The sequence below is a fragment of the Chenopodium album genome, chromosome 19 (assembly GCF_948465745.1).
Source record: "Chenopodium album chromosome 19, dcCheAlbu1.1, whole genome shotgun sequence".
Taxonomy (NCBI): domain Eukaryota; kingdom Viridiplantae; phylum Streptophyta; class Magnoliopsida; order Caryophyllales; family Amaranthaceae; genus Chenopodium; species Chenopodium album.
This window is the reverse complement of record NC_137852.1, coordinates 36400272-36418571: the sequence shown is the minus strand read 5'-3', so window position 1 is coordinate 36418571 and position 18300 is coordinate 36400272. Positions and strand designations below refer to the sequence as shown.

The 18300-nt window shown below is 33.8% G+C and overlaps 1 protein-coding gene across 1 annotated transcript; it reads left to right on the top strand.

Annotated features, from left to right (window-relative positions):
* The first annotated feature begins 13793 nt into the window (after positions 1 to 13793).
* On the top strand, positions 13794 to 17277 carry LOC145595335 (uncharacterized). Its single transcript, XM_081651726.1, has 3 exons — positions 13794 to 13990; positions 14198 to 14275; positions 15322 to 17277. Exon 3 carries the CDS (start codon positions 15358 to 15360, stop codon positions 17083 to 17085), a length of 1728 nt encoding a protein of 575 aa, XP_081507852.1. The 5' UTR covers positions 13794 to 13990; positions 14198 to 14275; positions 15322 to 15357; the 3' UTR covers positions 17086 to 17277.
* Positions 17278 to 18300: the final 1023 nt, after the last annotated feature.

Here is an 18300-nt window from a genome sequence, read left to right as displayed (position 1 = left end):
TTATTACTCCGTATGACCAAGCTCGCAAAAAATTCGTTTGAAGAAAAACATGTTAAGTATTATTGAATCATGCAAATCAATTAAGAGTTCTAAACTAGCTTAAGATATGAAGGGATGCAAATCATTTAAATATTATTTAATACTGTAATAATTTTGAAATTACACTGTCAAACTTTTGAGGGTTTTAAAAAATAATTATCATTTAAGATTTTGGTGGCTTTTTTATATTTCTACAAAACCACTATAGAGGCACATAACCAAATAGTACGTATTAAAACTACCAGATCTACCACCCAAACCAAAGGTGTAACTACGCGTTAACACAACTTCTATGCAAGAGATAACTCTTTCGCGCGCATCGCGCGCGTAAGATACCCTAGTACAAATAAAATATCAAAATACTCACCTACAAAACTTGTTCCAAGAGGCCAGGGTAAGTGAATCGTTTCCAACGATTATAATTTGTGGCTAATTACTCATTAATTACTCACCATTCATTATTCAGTTGTAGAATTCCAATTGATTCACAATTGATCATCGAGTACAATCTTTACAAATTGCTCCAATTCAAGCAATTCAATAATGATATAATATGATTATTCATTAAGACAAATAATTAAGACCATTATAAATAATAATGTCGGTTACAAACTTTGAATTGGAAGAATTTTTTTTTATTTTTTATTTTTACTAATAATCGAAACATCAGTAACATGAATTGCTTATGTGGCAAGTTTATATGTTACAAAAAATGATGTGGCGAAATAAAACAAAAAAATTGACACAATGAATTGCTTATGTGGCAAGTTTATATGTTACAAAAAATGATGTGGTGAAATAAAACAAAAAAATTGACACATGGCGGAATGACACTCCTTATCTTGGAGTTTTAATAATAATATAGATTTGTTATAAGTAAACAAAAATAACAAGAATTGAGTCTATCAAATTTGATCATTTTTTATTCATAACGAAGAGTGGTTATAGCTAAAATGGTATAATTCGATCACTTTTAGCTATGACCATCGTTCATTATGAATAGCAAACTCCACAGATATAACAAAATGAGAATGGAAGAAAATGAGGTACTTCCGTGATTTAATTCTGAGATTTAAATGAGGTGTTTCTGTAAGTGAATTCCGAGGTCTGAGTGTAGAGGAGCTTAGCTTCCTCGCCTGGTAAATTCGAAACCTGCAAACAAAGAGCGTCAATGGGCTCAGTTAGGGGTGAAAGTAATACAGATTAAAACCGAACAAAACCTTTGGATTTTTGTAAAATTGGTTTTGATTGGATTCAAAATATTAATATTTCAGTTTCTCGGTTTGGATTCGTTTTGGGTTTCTCAAAACCGAGAAACAGAACAAAACCAAAATATCCTGCATGTATCATACTCATCCACAAACTAGGCTCAATGTAAAAGTCCATAACTAAATCTTCCCTTAAATTTTTTTAAAAAAAAAAAAAAAAAAAAAAGAGGCTTCAAACCCTTTTTTTCTTCATCTGCCCCTTTCTACGTTCTACCTCTTCACCCTTTCTCTCTCATCTCATCTTGTCCTCTCTCATGGTTAAAATCTCCAATCTCTTGCTTTCATCTTTCATCTCCTTTTCTACATGCACTTCAACTTTCAATCTCTTAATGATTTCATTTTGTTTGGGCCAGGTCCATTGTCCTAAGCCTAATGCCCTGAAATTATGAAAATACCCTCAGCGGTCCAGCCCATCATAATGGTTGAAAGTACAGATTTACCCTTAATCTGTCCAATTAAGTACAACTCATGCCACCTGAAAGTACAACTATAAATAGTTCTCCAATCATTAATGAAAGGGACTTTTCTCTCTCTCTCTCTACTTTCTCTCTCTAATTACTCTTTCTCTCACTACTTTTTCTCTCTAAGAGATGTTCGCTGACTTTAGCATCAGAGGGGCGTTCCCGGGTCACACCCCCCAGGCAGCTAACCCTCTTTGTTTTTGCAGGCCTAGCTCTCAGGCGTGCAAGCGGAGCTCTCGAACAGCAAGACAAAGCTGAGGGAAATTCGGACATTCATTGGGCCAAGCTCTAGGACATCTTGATCTCATTACCCTAAGACTCCCAGGAGCACTTCTGTTTTCCAGAAACACATTTATTTACAAAAGGTACCAATTTTTCAGTCATCGATATACAAAAGCTAGGGTACCAATTTTTCTTTAATTTTGAAGATAGATGTGAAGATTGAATTTCTTCATAGTCATATGCAAGCAATTGAGGAAGCACAAGAAAATGACATACAATGATACAAGCATGATCAAATTGTATTTTTATAATATATCCGACACTTTATTTGATTAGATCTTGTTATTTTAACAACAAAACTATAATTTTAGCATTCTTGTAGATTTAGTGTCATAATTTATGCAATTTTATCAAATATTGTAGCCGTATTACTCCTTTATCTACTTTATTTTGTAGATCAATTGTAATTTGTAAACAATATAAATATAGTTTTAATTTTTTTTACCAAAAATATATATTAGATTTATAATTATAGATCCGGGCAAATAAAAATTAAAAATTTCGATAGTTAAAAAATAAAAAGTCAATAATTCGATTTTTCGGTTTGGAACCGAATTAGATTTTATAACTAGTTAGAACCTGTGCTATGCACGGTTTTAAATTATTCGTTTATTTAAAAACGTGTGAATCGAAATAATTGTCTATAAGAAAAACATAAAACATTTATAATAAACATTATATCGTGGTATACAAGTAATGTGAAAAGGAATAAATACGGATTAATAAGATTTTTAATATTCGTAATATTAAAGCTTAATCTTATTCTCAATTAAGTAGTATTATGTAGTATTACGTACCATTTTTTTATATACTTTACTAGTACACTTTCATATTTTCATTTAAAAACCGAAATAATTCGGTTTGGATTGGCCCAAAATCCACACCAAACTTTCACCCTGACAGCAATAGCTGTAAATAACTGAAATTAATGGGTTTTTTTTTTTCAAAATTATCTCTTTATTTATTCATTAAAAACTTAACAAATTTTATGAAAATTTAATGAAAATTAGTGAATGAGTTGAATTTCAAACCCTAATTTTGAGATGATTTAAGCTGCAAAAGTAACTTCTCATTATGAATAGATGAAATACAAAAAAAGCAGCATACTACACAAACGAGGGATACAATTCAAACTATGTTTTCATATCCTTTATTATTTACACAATTTTTTCATAAAACTAATGGATTTGAAAGTTGCACACAATTCAATTTTTAAAAGTTGCACAATATCATCCGATGATTTATTAGCAAATGGGCATGTAACAAACTTCATCGGGCATCCATAACGTTTGGGACAATTCACTTCATGCATTGAAATTAACAGGTGTTGAAAATATAAGTGTATTGATGGTATTACCAGCAAAATGAACAATAGTACATAACCAAATTAGACAAAATTTAAAATTTTAGAAACAACAAAGGACCTTATTAAACAGGTGTTGAGGCATAAAATTATATTTAACTAAAATTAACCAATTTAATAATGTGAATCTATTTATTAATGGGTTCAATCAACATGATTTTTTTTATATAAAAATTATTTAAATATTAACAAATTACATAAACTATATATGTATATTATATTTCCACATTATGTGTATCGATAAAATACTCATTCTGCTTATATTTTATTAAAGTTTATATAGTCACGGACTAATTTAAAATAAAAAATAGAGAATTATAGATAACTTATTTAATACTTTTTCGGGGCGTTTGGTATTTAGGAATGAGATGAGATTAGATGAGATAATAAAGAGTGGGAACGAGATTGAGAATTTGTGGTTGGGAATTGGTAAAATATGTCAATTACCTTGTTTGGTAGCAAAGTGAGAATATGTAGGGAATAAATAACAAATTTACTAAAATAGTCTTACAAATATTTCTTTCACACCCCTTTCAGTAATGGCAATATTGCCATTTTTATCCATTTTCAATTCTCATCCCGTAATACCACCCCTACCAAGTATTATTTTGATGAGAATTCAAGCCTTTTATTCTCAATCTCATTCCCTCCTCACAGCTTCATTCCCATCAAACAAACATGGGATTTTATGATAAATGGGATTTGAATTCCCATTCCCATCTATTTTCACTAACCAAACACCCCCTTTATTCTACTATAATAATTGTTTATTTAAGAAAAGGAAAAAACTTAATAAATAAATAAATCTATTAACTATTACTAAAAACGGAAAATTGTTGACGTCCTCATCATCTCTCCAAATTGTATATGTGTCGCTCTGTCAAAAAAAAAAAATCCCTCCAATTGCACTTATCATGTCATATATATTTTTGGTTTTTTTTTTAATTTTTAATTTTTAATTTAAGAATTGGTTATTTTTTATATATATTTTCTTTCTTTTAATCTTTTGACTGTGTCAATAAATAAATAATAGACTTATAACTTAAACTTTTTAGGTAACTGGTAACTACGAAGTTTTTTTTTTTGTAAAAAAAAAGGTTTTAATGCTATATATGCGTGTTTTTGTTTTAGTTTATATATATATATATATAAAAAATATATATATATATATATATATATATACTAATTGTGCAAGCAACCTAGCTATGAAGTCATGTACTAATAATATGGATGTTTGTTTTACAGAAATGAACTAATGTTGTGGGTAAGTGTTATCATTGTTTCGTATTTCCAAGGTGCATCACTGCTTCTATTTATTTAAATTATAATTGATAGAGTATAAAAACATAACCATGGGCTTCAACCATTGGCTTAAGCTTTTGGTTGAGTTGGTCATTTAACAAGGATTTTTAGATTACAATTATTTTTATTTTGTATTTCGAACTCTTAGATGGAGTATATAATAAATTCGTATGCATATGGTTTTATTAGATCAAATTGGCATTCAATTTTATATTTTATTACTACTCATGTAATTTTTTATGATAGATATGTTTTTATGATCTAATTTATAAGTATATATGGGAAATAATAATAGAAATAAGCTATTTCATTTCGATAATTTTTGCAATTTGTGCATCGCACGGGTCTAATCTAGTATGATTATGAAACGAAATAACTTACAAAAAAAAATTATAGTATTTTTGACAAAATAACAAGATCTAATTAAATAGAGTGTCGAAAATATTATACAAATTCAATTTGATCATCTTGTATCATTGTATGTCATTCTCTTGTGCTTCCTCAATTGCTCGCATACAACTATGAAGAAATTCAATCTTCAAATCTATCTTCAAAATTATAGAAAAATTGGTACCCTAGCTTTTGTATATCGATAACAGAAATATTGGTACCTTTTGTAGATAAATGAAATTATTAAGAGATTGAAGGTTGAATTGCATGTAGAAAGGAGATGAAAGATGAAAGCAAGAGATTGAAGATTTTAACCATGAGAGAGGGCAAGATGAGAGAGAAAATTAAAGGACAATGATGAGATGAGAGACAAAGGGTAAAGAGGTAGAACGTAGAAAGGGGCGGATGAAGGGAAAAGGGTTTAAAGCCTTTTAGGTTTTTTTTTTTTATAAAAAAAATATAAGGGAAGATTTAATTATGGGCTTTTAAATTGGGCCAAGTTTGTAGATGAGTATGATACATGCAGGATATTTCAGTTTTGCTCGGTTTTTCGATTTTGAGAAACTCAAAACCGAATCCAAACCGAGAAACCAAATTCAAATATTAATATTTTAAATCCAATCCAAACCGATTTTAAAAGAAATCCAAACTGAATTCGGTTTGGTTCAGTTTTAATCCGTATTACTTTCACCCTTACCTGAGGCCATTAACTCTCTTTGTTTTGCAGGTCTCAAATTTAGTCGATCACACTATTGGGCCACATTAGGGTTTCTCGAGATGTGTGCCTTGGTCAATTCCAAAATATTCTCGTTCTTGGGTTTATGCCAGGGTATTTTGGTAATTCATCCTTATTTGGAACTGAGCCCACAACTGATGAGCCCAAACAAAGGGAAAGAAAGCAAATGCACCTAGTGATATAGAGTAGTATAAACGGACTGTAGAAGACAGGCAAAGAAAGAGAAAATGTGAATTAATTGTTAACAGAGAAATACCATCTATAACATTGTTTTTTTTTTCCTATCACACCCTTAGTTAACGCCTATACTATCAAAGTGCAGATGTACACTTTAACTATTGTGTGAATATCCAACGCTGCCCTTATCAAGGTTAAAAATTTTGGATTTTATGATTGTTTTAATAAGTTTAGTTTAATATATTTTAACATCACATTAATCTTTTGTCACATTTAATTCGAAATGGATAAAATATATTCTGTACCATTTAAAAATTAGAAGTCAAAAATTATTTGAGTAACTTAAATGGTAAGCTATGGTAAGCTAATTGTTAAATTAGCTTCTCATGCCACATATGATTTCAAGCTAACTTTCTTCATAGTTATTTTGTGCCTTGTTAACTCAGAGCTTGCTAATTAAATAAGCTTAACTTTCTCAATTAGCCCAGAAATTTAATTATTTTAATATTAATCTCCAAAATTTTGGAAACTTTTTTTCAAGCAAATTAGTTTGGGCGACCAAGCTAATTGTATTTTTTTGCTCCAATGGTTCGATCTAGTAGCTATAGACTTTTAAAAATTGCAAGCAAGTCCCTAGCTACACCATTGGAGTTACTCTTATTATTTTTTTACTCCTCCGTTTTTCTAAATGTATCACTTCCCTTTTATGAGTGTTTTTTTTAAATGCATCATTTCTTTATTTGATAACTTTATACTCCACTTAAATTTCTATATTTATCATTTATGTTTTCTACTTTAAACCCCACTTAAATTACCATTTCTCTCTCCATGATCCCCACTTATATAATAACTAGGGAAGCCTACGCGCGCGATGCGTGCGATACAGCTAGCCATCGTAGGGAGTTATAAATTCGAACCTCAAAGTTTACGTACTTTGAGTTGCTGTTGAATTATACTTGTCTTAGGACGATCAATAAAAGATTTTATCTTAATTTATTTAATTGTTGAAAAATGATTTGTGATATGATTATTTATTTTAAAAATGATCATATATATTATAACTCGCCAATGTACGCATTACTATATAAAAAAAGACAATCAAAGCTATTGCATCATTCTATAACTACAATAGGAGTGTTATGGAGAGGACAAAACCCTCATTGAACACCCTGGCACAAAGGCTACGTAATATATTTCCCTGCAATTAGATAGTCTTTGGACCATATAATGGAGGAGATAATATTTATGAGCTACGAGTATTTAACTGATGATGTATGAGTACGTCTTAACTCTTTCCTATAATCATAAACTATAAGCTTTTCCCAGGATAAAAATCGAGCCAATGACACAGTAACTAAAGCAAAATACATCTTCAAACAACCTCTTAATCAAAAGCATAAGACTATAGTACCTCATATGTAAGACATAACTGCTACATTCCGTAAAAGACTCATCAAATGAGTTGCTTTGTTTGATTCCCCTATAAACACAACTAAAAGAGATTACATCAAAAGTATTACTCTTATGTTTTTTTTTTTTTTTTTTTTTTTTTTTTTGGTTTATCATTTTAATGGTATCCAAGCAATTACAGTCCACCACTATGAAGGTACCATTATTTCATTCATCCGTCAACTCCACCAATCTTGAGTTGTCCCCAACTCTAACCAGATACGGGCGTCTCCGAATAGTATGCTTATTCACCTCTTCGTATAAAACAAATAGATGATATACTCCCTGCTCACCAGCTGGCTGCTTCAGCTAGAAGACGTCAGTTACTTAGTTATTTGTATTAGGTTCTGTTTGTTTTGAGTTGCCCTTTGTCAAAAAAAAAAAAAAAAAAAAGATTGCACAAACTTTACATTTCCTTTAGTATAAAAAAACAACCAGTAGGGTCATCATCCTTATAGAATTATCGCGGCGGTGGGTGGTGACCGGGGGTACCGGAATGGAAACTGACATGTTAATAGTATTTTTCAGCAACCAGAAAAGGAGTTCGTGAGAAAAGAGGAAATTGAGAAATGAGGAGTTTTGGCCTTTTCGTTAGAATGATAAGAAGGAAGATAAACAAAAGAAATAGAGGACAAAAATACGAAAGGTTAAATACTTAAATGCATCAAAATTAATTTTCATTGGGGGTAAATATGTCAATTAACTTTTTAAGGGTATAATAGTCTTGACACTATTCATAAGAGTATTTTCCCACTTTTTATAAGGTAGGGAAATATACTTCCTCTGTTTTTTTTATAGTTGCGACACTTCTCTTTTCACGCTTGCCAATGCATGTTTTCAATCGCTCATATCTTTAATTACCAATATGTAAAAATTATAAACCTTAAATATTAAAATTGTATAAATCGAGACGAATCTAACAAGATCCCACATGACTATATTTTTACTTAAGTATAAATTGTCAAAGCTAATCAAAGTAAAACACATGAATAGTGTAAAAGTCAAACTATTGCAACTATAAATAAACAGAGAAAATATACTCATGCTCACATACTTTCTCTTACATGGTCCCCATCTTACTTTCAATACCTATATTAATTATTACTAAAACAAAAGTTTACTGATATCATACATCCCCCTTCCTATCCTATGTGTCGCTTACATATTAAAAAAAATTCTGCCATTTTGTTGTATGATGTCATCAATTCTTTTTTTTTTTTTAAAAAAAAACTATTTAAAAAAACTACAAGTATTGTATTAGTTAAAATATTAGATAATATATGCATACTACGGTTGTTGTTTGCTTATAAATACGGAACTATCAAATTGCATAACATAATCTATATATATCCATTCAAAACATAAGCTTTGTTCAAAAAAAAAAAAAAAAAAAAAAAAAGAAAAACCTATGAATCTGGAAACTACCAAAGTACCAATGATGAAAAGTGACTTACTTTTGGCCACAATGCCAAAATGGATTATAAGTGTAAATAAAAAATTAAAAAAAAAAAAACACACTAATCTATCAACTAATACTAAAACAAAACGTTGCTGACAACATTAGCCCCCTCCCTATTTTATGTGTCGCTTCCTCTAAAAAAAAAATTCCTCCAGTTTAATGTATGATGTCATTATTGATTTTTTATTTTATTTTTTTTAAAAAAAACTCTAAAATGTATGGATAAGCTCAATCATTGTTTATCTGATTATGGATAATATCAATCTTTGATTTCTTCAAAATACTCATTTGATAATGGAATAAACAAATTAAGAGAAAGAAAAGAACAATAAAAATGTGTAATACAACTAAATGAAAAACATATAATCAGGATTAAAGTTTATAAATTACTTATTTCATATAAATTAGTTTTCATCACCGTGTAACGCACAGGTACTAATCTAGTATGAATAATAAAAACAATATACAAAATTTTCATCTTAAAAAAAAAATCCATCCAAAATTCACTTATTTATCATCCTATGTGTCACAATCTAATATATATATATAAGGAAAAATGTACTTTAATAATCCCAACTATTGCCGATTTACATACAAAAATCCCAACTAAGGTTTATCTTTTAACAATCCTAACTATGCACCCAATTTTCCTAGAGCAGACCCAGCCGGTCATCAACCTAATATAACAGGTTTCTTTGACAAGTGGCATCACTTCAGTGGTTAAAAAATTAAAAAAAATTAAAAAATAATAATAATTAAAAAAAAAACAAAAAAAATCTCCTCCCTCACAGCCACCCCCATCCCCCGTAGCCTAACCGAATTTCGCCATCAACTCATCGTCCATTCGCGAAGCCACCGTAAACCCCCAACCATCAACTTGTCGGCCATCCGTGAAATTAAACCACCCTTAACCCCTAGCCATCAGCGAAACCACCACCCCTTCCACCTGTTTACTCGATCGCAAAACCACCGTAACCTCCCACTTGTTTACCCGATCGCGAAACCACCCCAACCTCCCTCCTTTTCCGCCTAGCTTTGTTCGTGAAACCACCTAAACCTCCCTCCTTATCTCCTTCTCCGCCTAGATCCGCGTGTTGGCGAAACTCCCCAACCCCCCCTGCGCCGATTATTGGAGGCCGGTTGAATTGTTAGTGGCTGCTTATGTGTTGACGACGTTGATGGCAAGCTGTGTTGGTGTTGTAGTTGTTATTGTTGTTGCGGCAACCAGGCGGCGATTAGAGGTTAGAGTGGGTTGGATCGTGGTTGGTGGTTTTAAGGGTTAGGAGGGTCATGGTTGACGATCTGGAGGAGTAACTGTTGTGTCGTGGCCAGTGGTTTTGTGGGTTGGGAGGTTTTCGCGTGGCCGGTGGTTTTGGGGGTTGGGAGGGCTCGTTGACTGGTGGTTTTGGGGTGGCAGGTGGTTGGCTTAAGGTTTCATGGTGGGTGAAGGGAGGAGGAGGGTGGCTGAGATGGTTTTTGATAATTTGTTTTTTTCTTTTTTTTTTTAATTTTTTTAATATTATGCAGCCAATCATGTGCTGACAAGTGGAGCTTAAAAGTTTCTTTAGAAAAGGTTTACCCTTTCAATAGGTAACCGGTTTTTGGGTCTGTTGGAGGAAAACTGGGTGCATAGTTAGGATTGTTAAAAAATAAACCCTAGTTGGAATTGTTGTAGGTAATCGACAATAGTTGGGATTATTAAAGTGTATTTTTCTATATATAAAGGGGAGTTTTTTCCCGAGGTTTTAGAGAACCACGTAGGATTTAATATTCTTAGCGCGCCATATAAGATTATAAATTTTGGTTGTAGCCAATTAAATAAGAAATTATTAATTTCCTTAGAATTACTTAATTCAAATGCCACGCAAGCAAAATTAGCGAATGATATTTTTAAGTTTAAATTAATTAAATATAAAATATTATCTTTTGATATTATGAATTTTATCTAAATGTTTAACAAATTTTAGCATATAAAAAAATATTTTAAAAAAATTTAAACAAACCGTGCATCGCATTGACTTTATTTAGTAATAAACTATTCATCCATTCACAGATGCAAAAAAAAAAAAAAAAAAAAAAAAACAGAGGGAGTACTCCCTCCGTTTTTAAATACTTGCTCTATATCTCCATGCGCAGAGTTTAGGAGAAAATAATAAAATATGGCGGTAGTGAAGTTGGTATAAGAATTAAATATTGTAAAAAGTAAAAGTAGTGGAGATAATTGGATGAGAGATAAAATATGTTGAGACCACTAGGTGATAGAAATTCATTAAATATTGTAAAAGATTTCTAAATAAGGACATGGAGCAAGTATTTAAAAACGACCGCAAATGAAAAGTGGAACAAATATTTAAAAATGGAGGGAATACTTCCTCTGTTTTTTATTACATGACCTACTTCTTTTAGGCACACATATCAAGGAAGAGTAAGAAAGAAAGCTAAAAGACAATATTGCCCTTACCCACTACCCCTGTTCCATGAGTCACTTACCAAACCGGATAACCCTCTCCTGACCAAACCCTCCCCTGCCCCCCACCTTATCACTACAACTCTGCAACCTCCACCACAAACGCAACCCCTTCACTACCGCAACAACACCGGCCAAGCCTTATCTCTCCTCTACGCGTCCACTCCCCTCAAACCATCTTTCATCACCACATTTGACCACCACAAATTAATGTCGTCAACAACCATTAATGGCGAAGAGGCCAACATACTGTTACGTTCTTGCTTCATATTAAGTAAGTAATAAGAGAAAAGAGAATATACCACCACCATAATTAAATAAATGAGAGGAAACAGAAAATACCCACACTCCACCAACCACCGTCCTTGTTTCAATTTTTTCAGAAATTGAGAGCTTGGTGGTCGAATTTGGTTATGGTGGTTTCAGATCTAGAATTTCTGGCCAAATTCGACCACCATGGCCTCGATTTTGGTGAACATTAAGCAATTTTACAAATTAAGGAGGTGGCGCACGGTAGAGCCGTGGAGGCGATGAGAGAGGGTGTGAGGGGAGGAGTTTGGAGACCATCGACGGTGAAGAGGGAGATAGCGGTGATGATGAACGAAGGATGGTGGTGTTTCAAAAATATTTTTAGGGTGGTGGACATGGGTGGCTGACTGGCTGCCATGGTTACTTGGAGGATGGAGGGAGGATATGGTGGTGGAACTATGCAGAACTAAGGGGTATGGTTGAGGTGAGAGAAAAAGGGGTAAGGTAACAAAGGTAGTATGTTGAAAATGTGAGGGTAAATAAGTAAAAGTGTAGTATTAAATTGCCAAAAAAAGAAACAGGTCAAGTAAAAAGAAACTTGCTAAAAAAGAATACATGTCAAGTAATAAAGAACGGAGGAAGTATATGATAAGCTACCGAGGGAGTCCCCACCCTATTACAGAATGGGGGGATGAGGATCGAATCCCCAACCACTTAGGGCTCCATCTCCTATGTCCTCAAAAGTTGAAAGTTTAGTAACTTAGTAAAGAGGAAGTATAAAGGGAGTGTTGTGAGACATAGTAAAGTGTCTCACAAGTCACAACTATTAAAAAAATAAAAAGGTACAATGAAGAGAGAGAAATGAAGGGAGAGATGGGAAGAGTGAAAAAGGTAGTGTGGGCCTCATTTCACGTGCAACTCGGACAAAAATTTCACAAAACCACTACCACTGAGTCTATATATTGTTCCACTAAAACTCTAGTTGAATTTTTTTGAGTACCACTGAGACTACATTTTATACCACTAAGAGTGTATTTTGTACTACTAAAGTTCCAGTGGTATTATTTAACAGCTCAATGAGACATCTCTAAAATGACGTCTAAAATACTTATATTACCCTTGCGAGACAAAATTTTATAGTCTCACAACCCTCCGTTTGGAACACCTCCTTAGAAAGCATGAAATTTTGAGATTGTCATTTGCCAATTGCCACAAACTTTTGAGGTGTTCCAAACGGAGGGTTGTGAGACAAATAAATTATGTCTCACAAGGGCAATATAGGCATTCCAGACGTCATTTTAGAGATGTCTTATTGAGCTCTTAAATCATACCACTGGAACTTCAGTGGTACAAAATACACACCCAGTGGTATAAAATATAGTCTTAGTGGTACTCAAAAAGATTCAACTAGAGTTTCAGTTGAACAAAATATAGACTCAGTGGTAGTGGTCCTGTCAAATTTTTGTCCGTTTTACACGTGAAGTGGAGCCCACACTACCTTTTTCACTCTTCCTATCTCTCTCCACATTTCTCTCTCTTCATTGTACCTTTTTAATTTTTTAATAGTTGTGAGACATTTTGTTTTGTCTCACAACACTCCCTTTTTACTTCCTCCAAACTTTTATAGAAGCTAGTCATAATCAATTGGACCCACAGACTCATTGTTAAGCCCCCCTTACCCCCTCAAAAGTATCACACTAGATTGCACCCAAAATGTATCACAATAGATTTACATTGCACCCCAAAAATAAATAAAAACCCCTCAAATCTTTCACACTCAAAAGTCACAAACACTGTCATTCGACTCATTCCCACCTTCCCCCGTTCAATACGGAGCCGTATATGCGCAAATTCAGTAGCAACAAACAAACAAACAACCAGATTCAAATCTTAAAAAGAGTTCAAAAACACAAGAACCCATCAAATCACAATCTCAATTAGCCGTAATCTAATAGGCTTTGCATTCAATCTCGATTAGTCGTAATCTAATAGGCTTTGGATTATCGGGTATATACGGTATATCATCATCGGACGTCTTGTCGTGTCGGTCCCTCAAATTCTGTATTCCTCCTCCATAGTTGGAATTGACCCAGCAACTGTACAAAAGGTTGCTTCCACGATCTCTTTCCTCTGCTTAGAATCCATCAAAACTTGCACTTTTTACTCCAAATATACTACTTCTATATTTTTCATACACAAAAAAAAATTTAAGCCTTTAAGCCTTTTGAACGCATTCTTCCTTTCTTTCTACTAATTTTTATACCCACCGTTTCTTCGCCGACCCTCAAAAAAATTTTAAATTAAAAAAAAATGTATTAAGGGTTTTCAATAGATTCTGAAGAAAATCGGTTGGTAGCTTTCTTTCTTTTTAATTTTTGCAAAAATATTTTGGTGGGGTTATATATAAATATCTGGTTTATTAATATAAAGTTGGGTTTTCTAAGTTACAATTGATGGATTGTTTTTAATTTGCGTATATATTTTCTGGGTTTATGATAAAATTTGATTTTTTTTCTATTTGTTGACTGATATTTCTAATTTTGCTAATTTTTTAGTTTGTGGAGTTGAAGAAGGCTGATTTTCTTACATCAGAAAAAGTGAACTGGTGAAGTGTTTTTTATTATAATATAAAGGTGAGATCTCTCTTTTTTTAATGATGATTTTTGATTGAATATAATTGTAATTATTACTATGTGTTGAGCAATGATGCTGAAAATGAGAATGAAATGAAAAATATGATTGATTAACAATAATTGGGAATGTTTATTTGCTTCTTTAAGCTCATTTTGATTTGATTAGTTTATTTCTATGTTTGTATCAGCAATGTGTTTTTATGTTTAATGTTTTATAGAGTAATTTGGTTACATGAAGTGAAAAGTTATCATTAACTTCAAATTAACAGAAGTTGTATTTTTTACAGTAAAAATTTAAGCTTGAATGCACATTGAATCATGATAAGATTTCTGATTCAATTCGCATTGCGTGTATGACTTTGCTGAATCATAATGTGGAAGGAGTCTAATTTTTATGTTTGTTTTTTCTTGGACGGTGTTGAGGTGTTAAGCAAAGATTTCGTATACAGGTTGTCTAGTTTGAGGTGGTAAACACATTGATTGATTCAGGATTGGATATATTGAATACATTTGTCTAAGTTGAGGTGGTAAACCAATTGTTTGATTCGGGATTGAATACTTGTATACAGGTTGTCTAGTTGAGGCGCTAAACCCATAGTTAGATTCGGGATCAGATACTTGAGTACAGGTTATCTAGTTGAGGTGGTAAACCCGTTGTTTGATTTGTGATTGGATAATTGAATGTATGTTGTCTAGAGGGGTAAAGAATGTTGTAAGCATCAACCTTGAAATCATTTTCAGTTCTGTTAAATTTGTTTTATTTCAATTCCTGGAGTTAAATTAACAGGCAGGGGTGATTATAATGCTCGGGTTTAACAGAATGATTAATGATCTTCACATGTTTGAATGTCAATAATTTTCCGTGTTACATTCTTATTGTATTTTTTTAGTGATATTTTGCTCTTTCCTTTTCACTTCCTGACTATTGCTTTCGGTAAATTTTCTGAATCCTTTGTCTATGTAGTCAATGGATCTTCATTGTGATATTTGCTAGCAGTTACGAGTGTGACTTGTGAATTTTCATTTTGTTTACACTTGTTTTTCAGATCATAGACTGTGCAGTTGTCTCGCCTTCCTTTATAATGACAGTGGAAAATGACGATGTTCCAGCTAGCAATGAAGAAAAATCACTAGATCGCTCTACTCGAAAGCCTAAGACCACTAAGAAAGTTCCTCATTATCTTAGAGTGTCTACTGGTTCCTGCCATGACGCCTGCAAGCATGGGATTACTCACAATAAGCCACCTCGCCCTGAAAGAAGGAGATTGTCAGCACCACTTCCGCATGGAAAAAAGACAGTAAAGATTGAAATATATGTTGATAAAAAGGTTCAAAAAGCAGTTCAGTCTAACGACCTTGCGCTTCCATCAGCCAAAGAGTCTGCTCCTGCTAACAGTAAATTGATAAGAAATTTACAGTCATCTAGGAAATCCCCTGTCCATGATTCGTCAAAAGTAGTTAAGCTAGAAGCGAGATCATTCACCAAATCTTCTTCACCTGATGCTCCCAAAGTGGTTAAGAAGGTAGTTCCATCCCTTGGAAAGTCATCTTTGCCCAATACCTTGAAAATCTCAAAACATGAAGTTGCTTCAACTGCTAAAAAGCCAGCTTCATTAAATCGGATACCTTTAAATCCTAGGGAAAGGAATTTTTCTGAGGGTCCTTTGAAACCGAACAGTTGGGCTAAGAAGCCATCACCTTCATCCAATACCATGAAAATCTCAAATCCCGAAGTTGCCTCAGCTGCAAAAAAGAGTGTTTCATCAAAACGGACTTCTATAAATTTTGAGGAAAGGAATGGTTCTGTAGATCTTCTGAAGCCGAACAGTAAGGGTGAGAAGCCATCATCTTCCTTAGGCTCCTTAAGATTAAGGAGCAAGCACACTAGTGAGACTAAGGTTGGTGATAATATAAGAACCTCTAGAGTTGCTGTTGTGAAGACTCTGGCTCCTTCAGCTGCCTCATTGTCTCTAAGGACTTCGAAAGTGGAGGTGAAAAACCTCTTGCATCCAACAACAGCTGGCAGAGGCCCTAAAGAACAGAATCGGAGAAGTCAAGCTTTTGTCAAGAATCAGATGTTAGCTAATGTAGCTGAGCCCAAGGAGCTGGCTGATGAGAAAATTGAGGAGAAAACAGTGCATATGATTGAGACTAAGGAGGATCATCCTTCAACTGCTCTCGATACAGGCCTCTTGATTCAATCTCCTTCTCCTTTGTCACCAGAATCGCTCAATTCATCCTCCCAAGGAAATTCTCTGTCTTTCACTTCTCGCGAGGTTGATGACCAGTGTGAGTTGGATTCAGAGTATACTGATAGCGAGGCTGAGGGCTCAGTCTCTAACTACAATAGCTCTGGTGATTCAAAAGCAGCTGATAGCTTAAAAGAAGGAAGAGAACTGATTCATGATTCTGAGGGTCGGGACCCTGCATCTTTAAAGCTGAAGTTTCGGAAGGGAAAGGTGGTTGAACATCAATCTGAAATCAGCATTCCGAGAAGGCTACGATTTAGGAAAGGCAGGACCTTGGGTGATAACCAAGACACTTATGGTGGGGCCCACCGGAACAGCTACAAGGAAAGGGCTGCTGAAAGTAACAAAAAGGAGGCAGAAACTGGTGTGGCAAAGGTTGTTTTGAAGCACCAAGAAATGGAGACTAAGAAAGATGAGCAAGTTTCGTATAATAATGTGATTGAAGAAACTGCTAGTAAGCTTGTTGAGAAGAGGAAGAGTAAAGTAAAGGCTTTGGTGGGTGCTTTTGAAACGGTCATATCTCTCCAGGAACGCAAACCATCCGTTGCAGCTGATAGATGACACTTGACAACTTGACCATGTCTAGTTAAATTTGTGTTACTGAGAGACTGATTGATGCGAGTAACTGGCAACACTTTCAATGGGAAAGCTAGCAGGTTGCAGCCTCTACAAACTTTGATAGGTTGAAAAATGTAATTCTGACTTTTTTTTAAAAAAAAGTCCCTTATGGACTCAGTTTGGAAGAGCCGATGACTTTTAGGAATGAAAATTGTATATGAACTGATTTCTTAAATAAATAAATAATATGGTATGGTTGGTGAACTATGTAATTGTTACTGTTCTGATATTCTTCCTGTTGCTAGGCAATGTGTGAGATGTGTGATTCGAGATGATGATGCATTGCTAATGAGGTGGTTCAATGTTGTTGTAAGGGGATTTGTGGGGCTCGTTGGTAAGGGAGAAGGAAGAGCCAGTGGTGCGTTGTGAATTTTGTGATGATGTGGCCTGGGCTGGAATTTTGGCTGGAAGCAAGTTGTATTGGTACAGGAAAGGCTGCCGTGTTAATGACTAGAGTGCAGCTAAGAGATGCAGTGCTGCACTACTGCAGTAGCTTAGTGTTGCTGGTGGATGGTGCTTGTTGTGAAAGAGATGGCAGCAAGGCAAAGGTTCGAAACCCACAAGCAACAAATCGAAGCTTTTTTTCGTAGCCTATGTTTACATACTTCCTTGACCAAACTAGACTTTGAGTCACTCGTGATTGGACCTTGAATAGCTCTTCTACACACAACAAACATTAAACCAAGAAAATTAATGTAGGATATAGAAGTAGCACATGCACATGAAATAAGGGGGTGTTTGGTTCGGAAAATGAAAATAGAGTGGAAAGGAAACTAATAAGAGGGGGGTAAGGAATCTAGCCACCAATTAGACCACCACTCGTAGAAACCCAGGTGGTTAATCCGCTATGCTCCTTGGAGGATGCAACAATCTCAGATTGTCCTCTTACTTTCTAACAAACAATTGTTGCTAAGGAAAACCATGATGTTTCTCGTAACCCACAAGCCCCAAAGGGATGAAATAAAAAAAAGGTGGTCCTACGACCCCTGTAACCATCCTGACTAATGTAAAGTCGGATATAGTACATAATCTAATAATTAAATGAAAGGTTTGCATTAGCTTTTGAGTAGATTTGTAGAATTCCACCCCTCCATGCTACATGAGCAATTGAGCAGTAGCGCAAAAATGAAACAAGTGGTGGAGATCCTCTCTCGTCCT

Bases quoted from the DNA above. Each gene is read 5' to 3' on its own strand.
- LOC145595335 (XM_081651726.1), top strand. From the start codon at position 15,358: ATGACAGTGGAAAATGACGATGTTCCAGCTAGCAATGAAGAAAAATCA.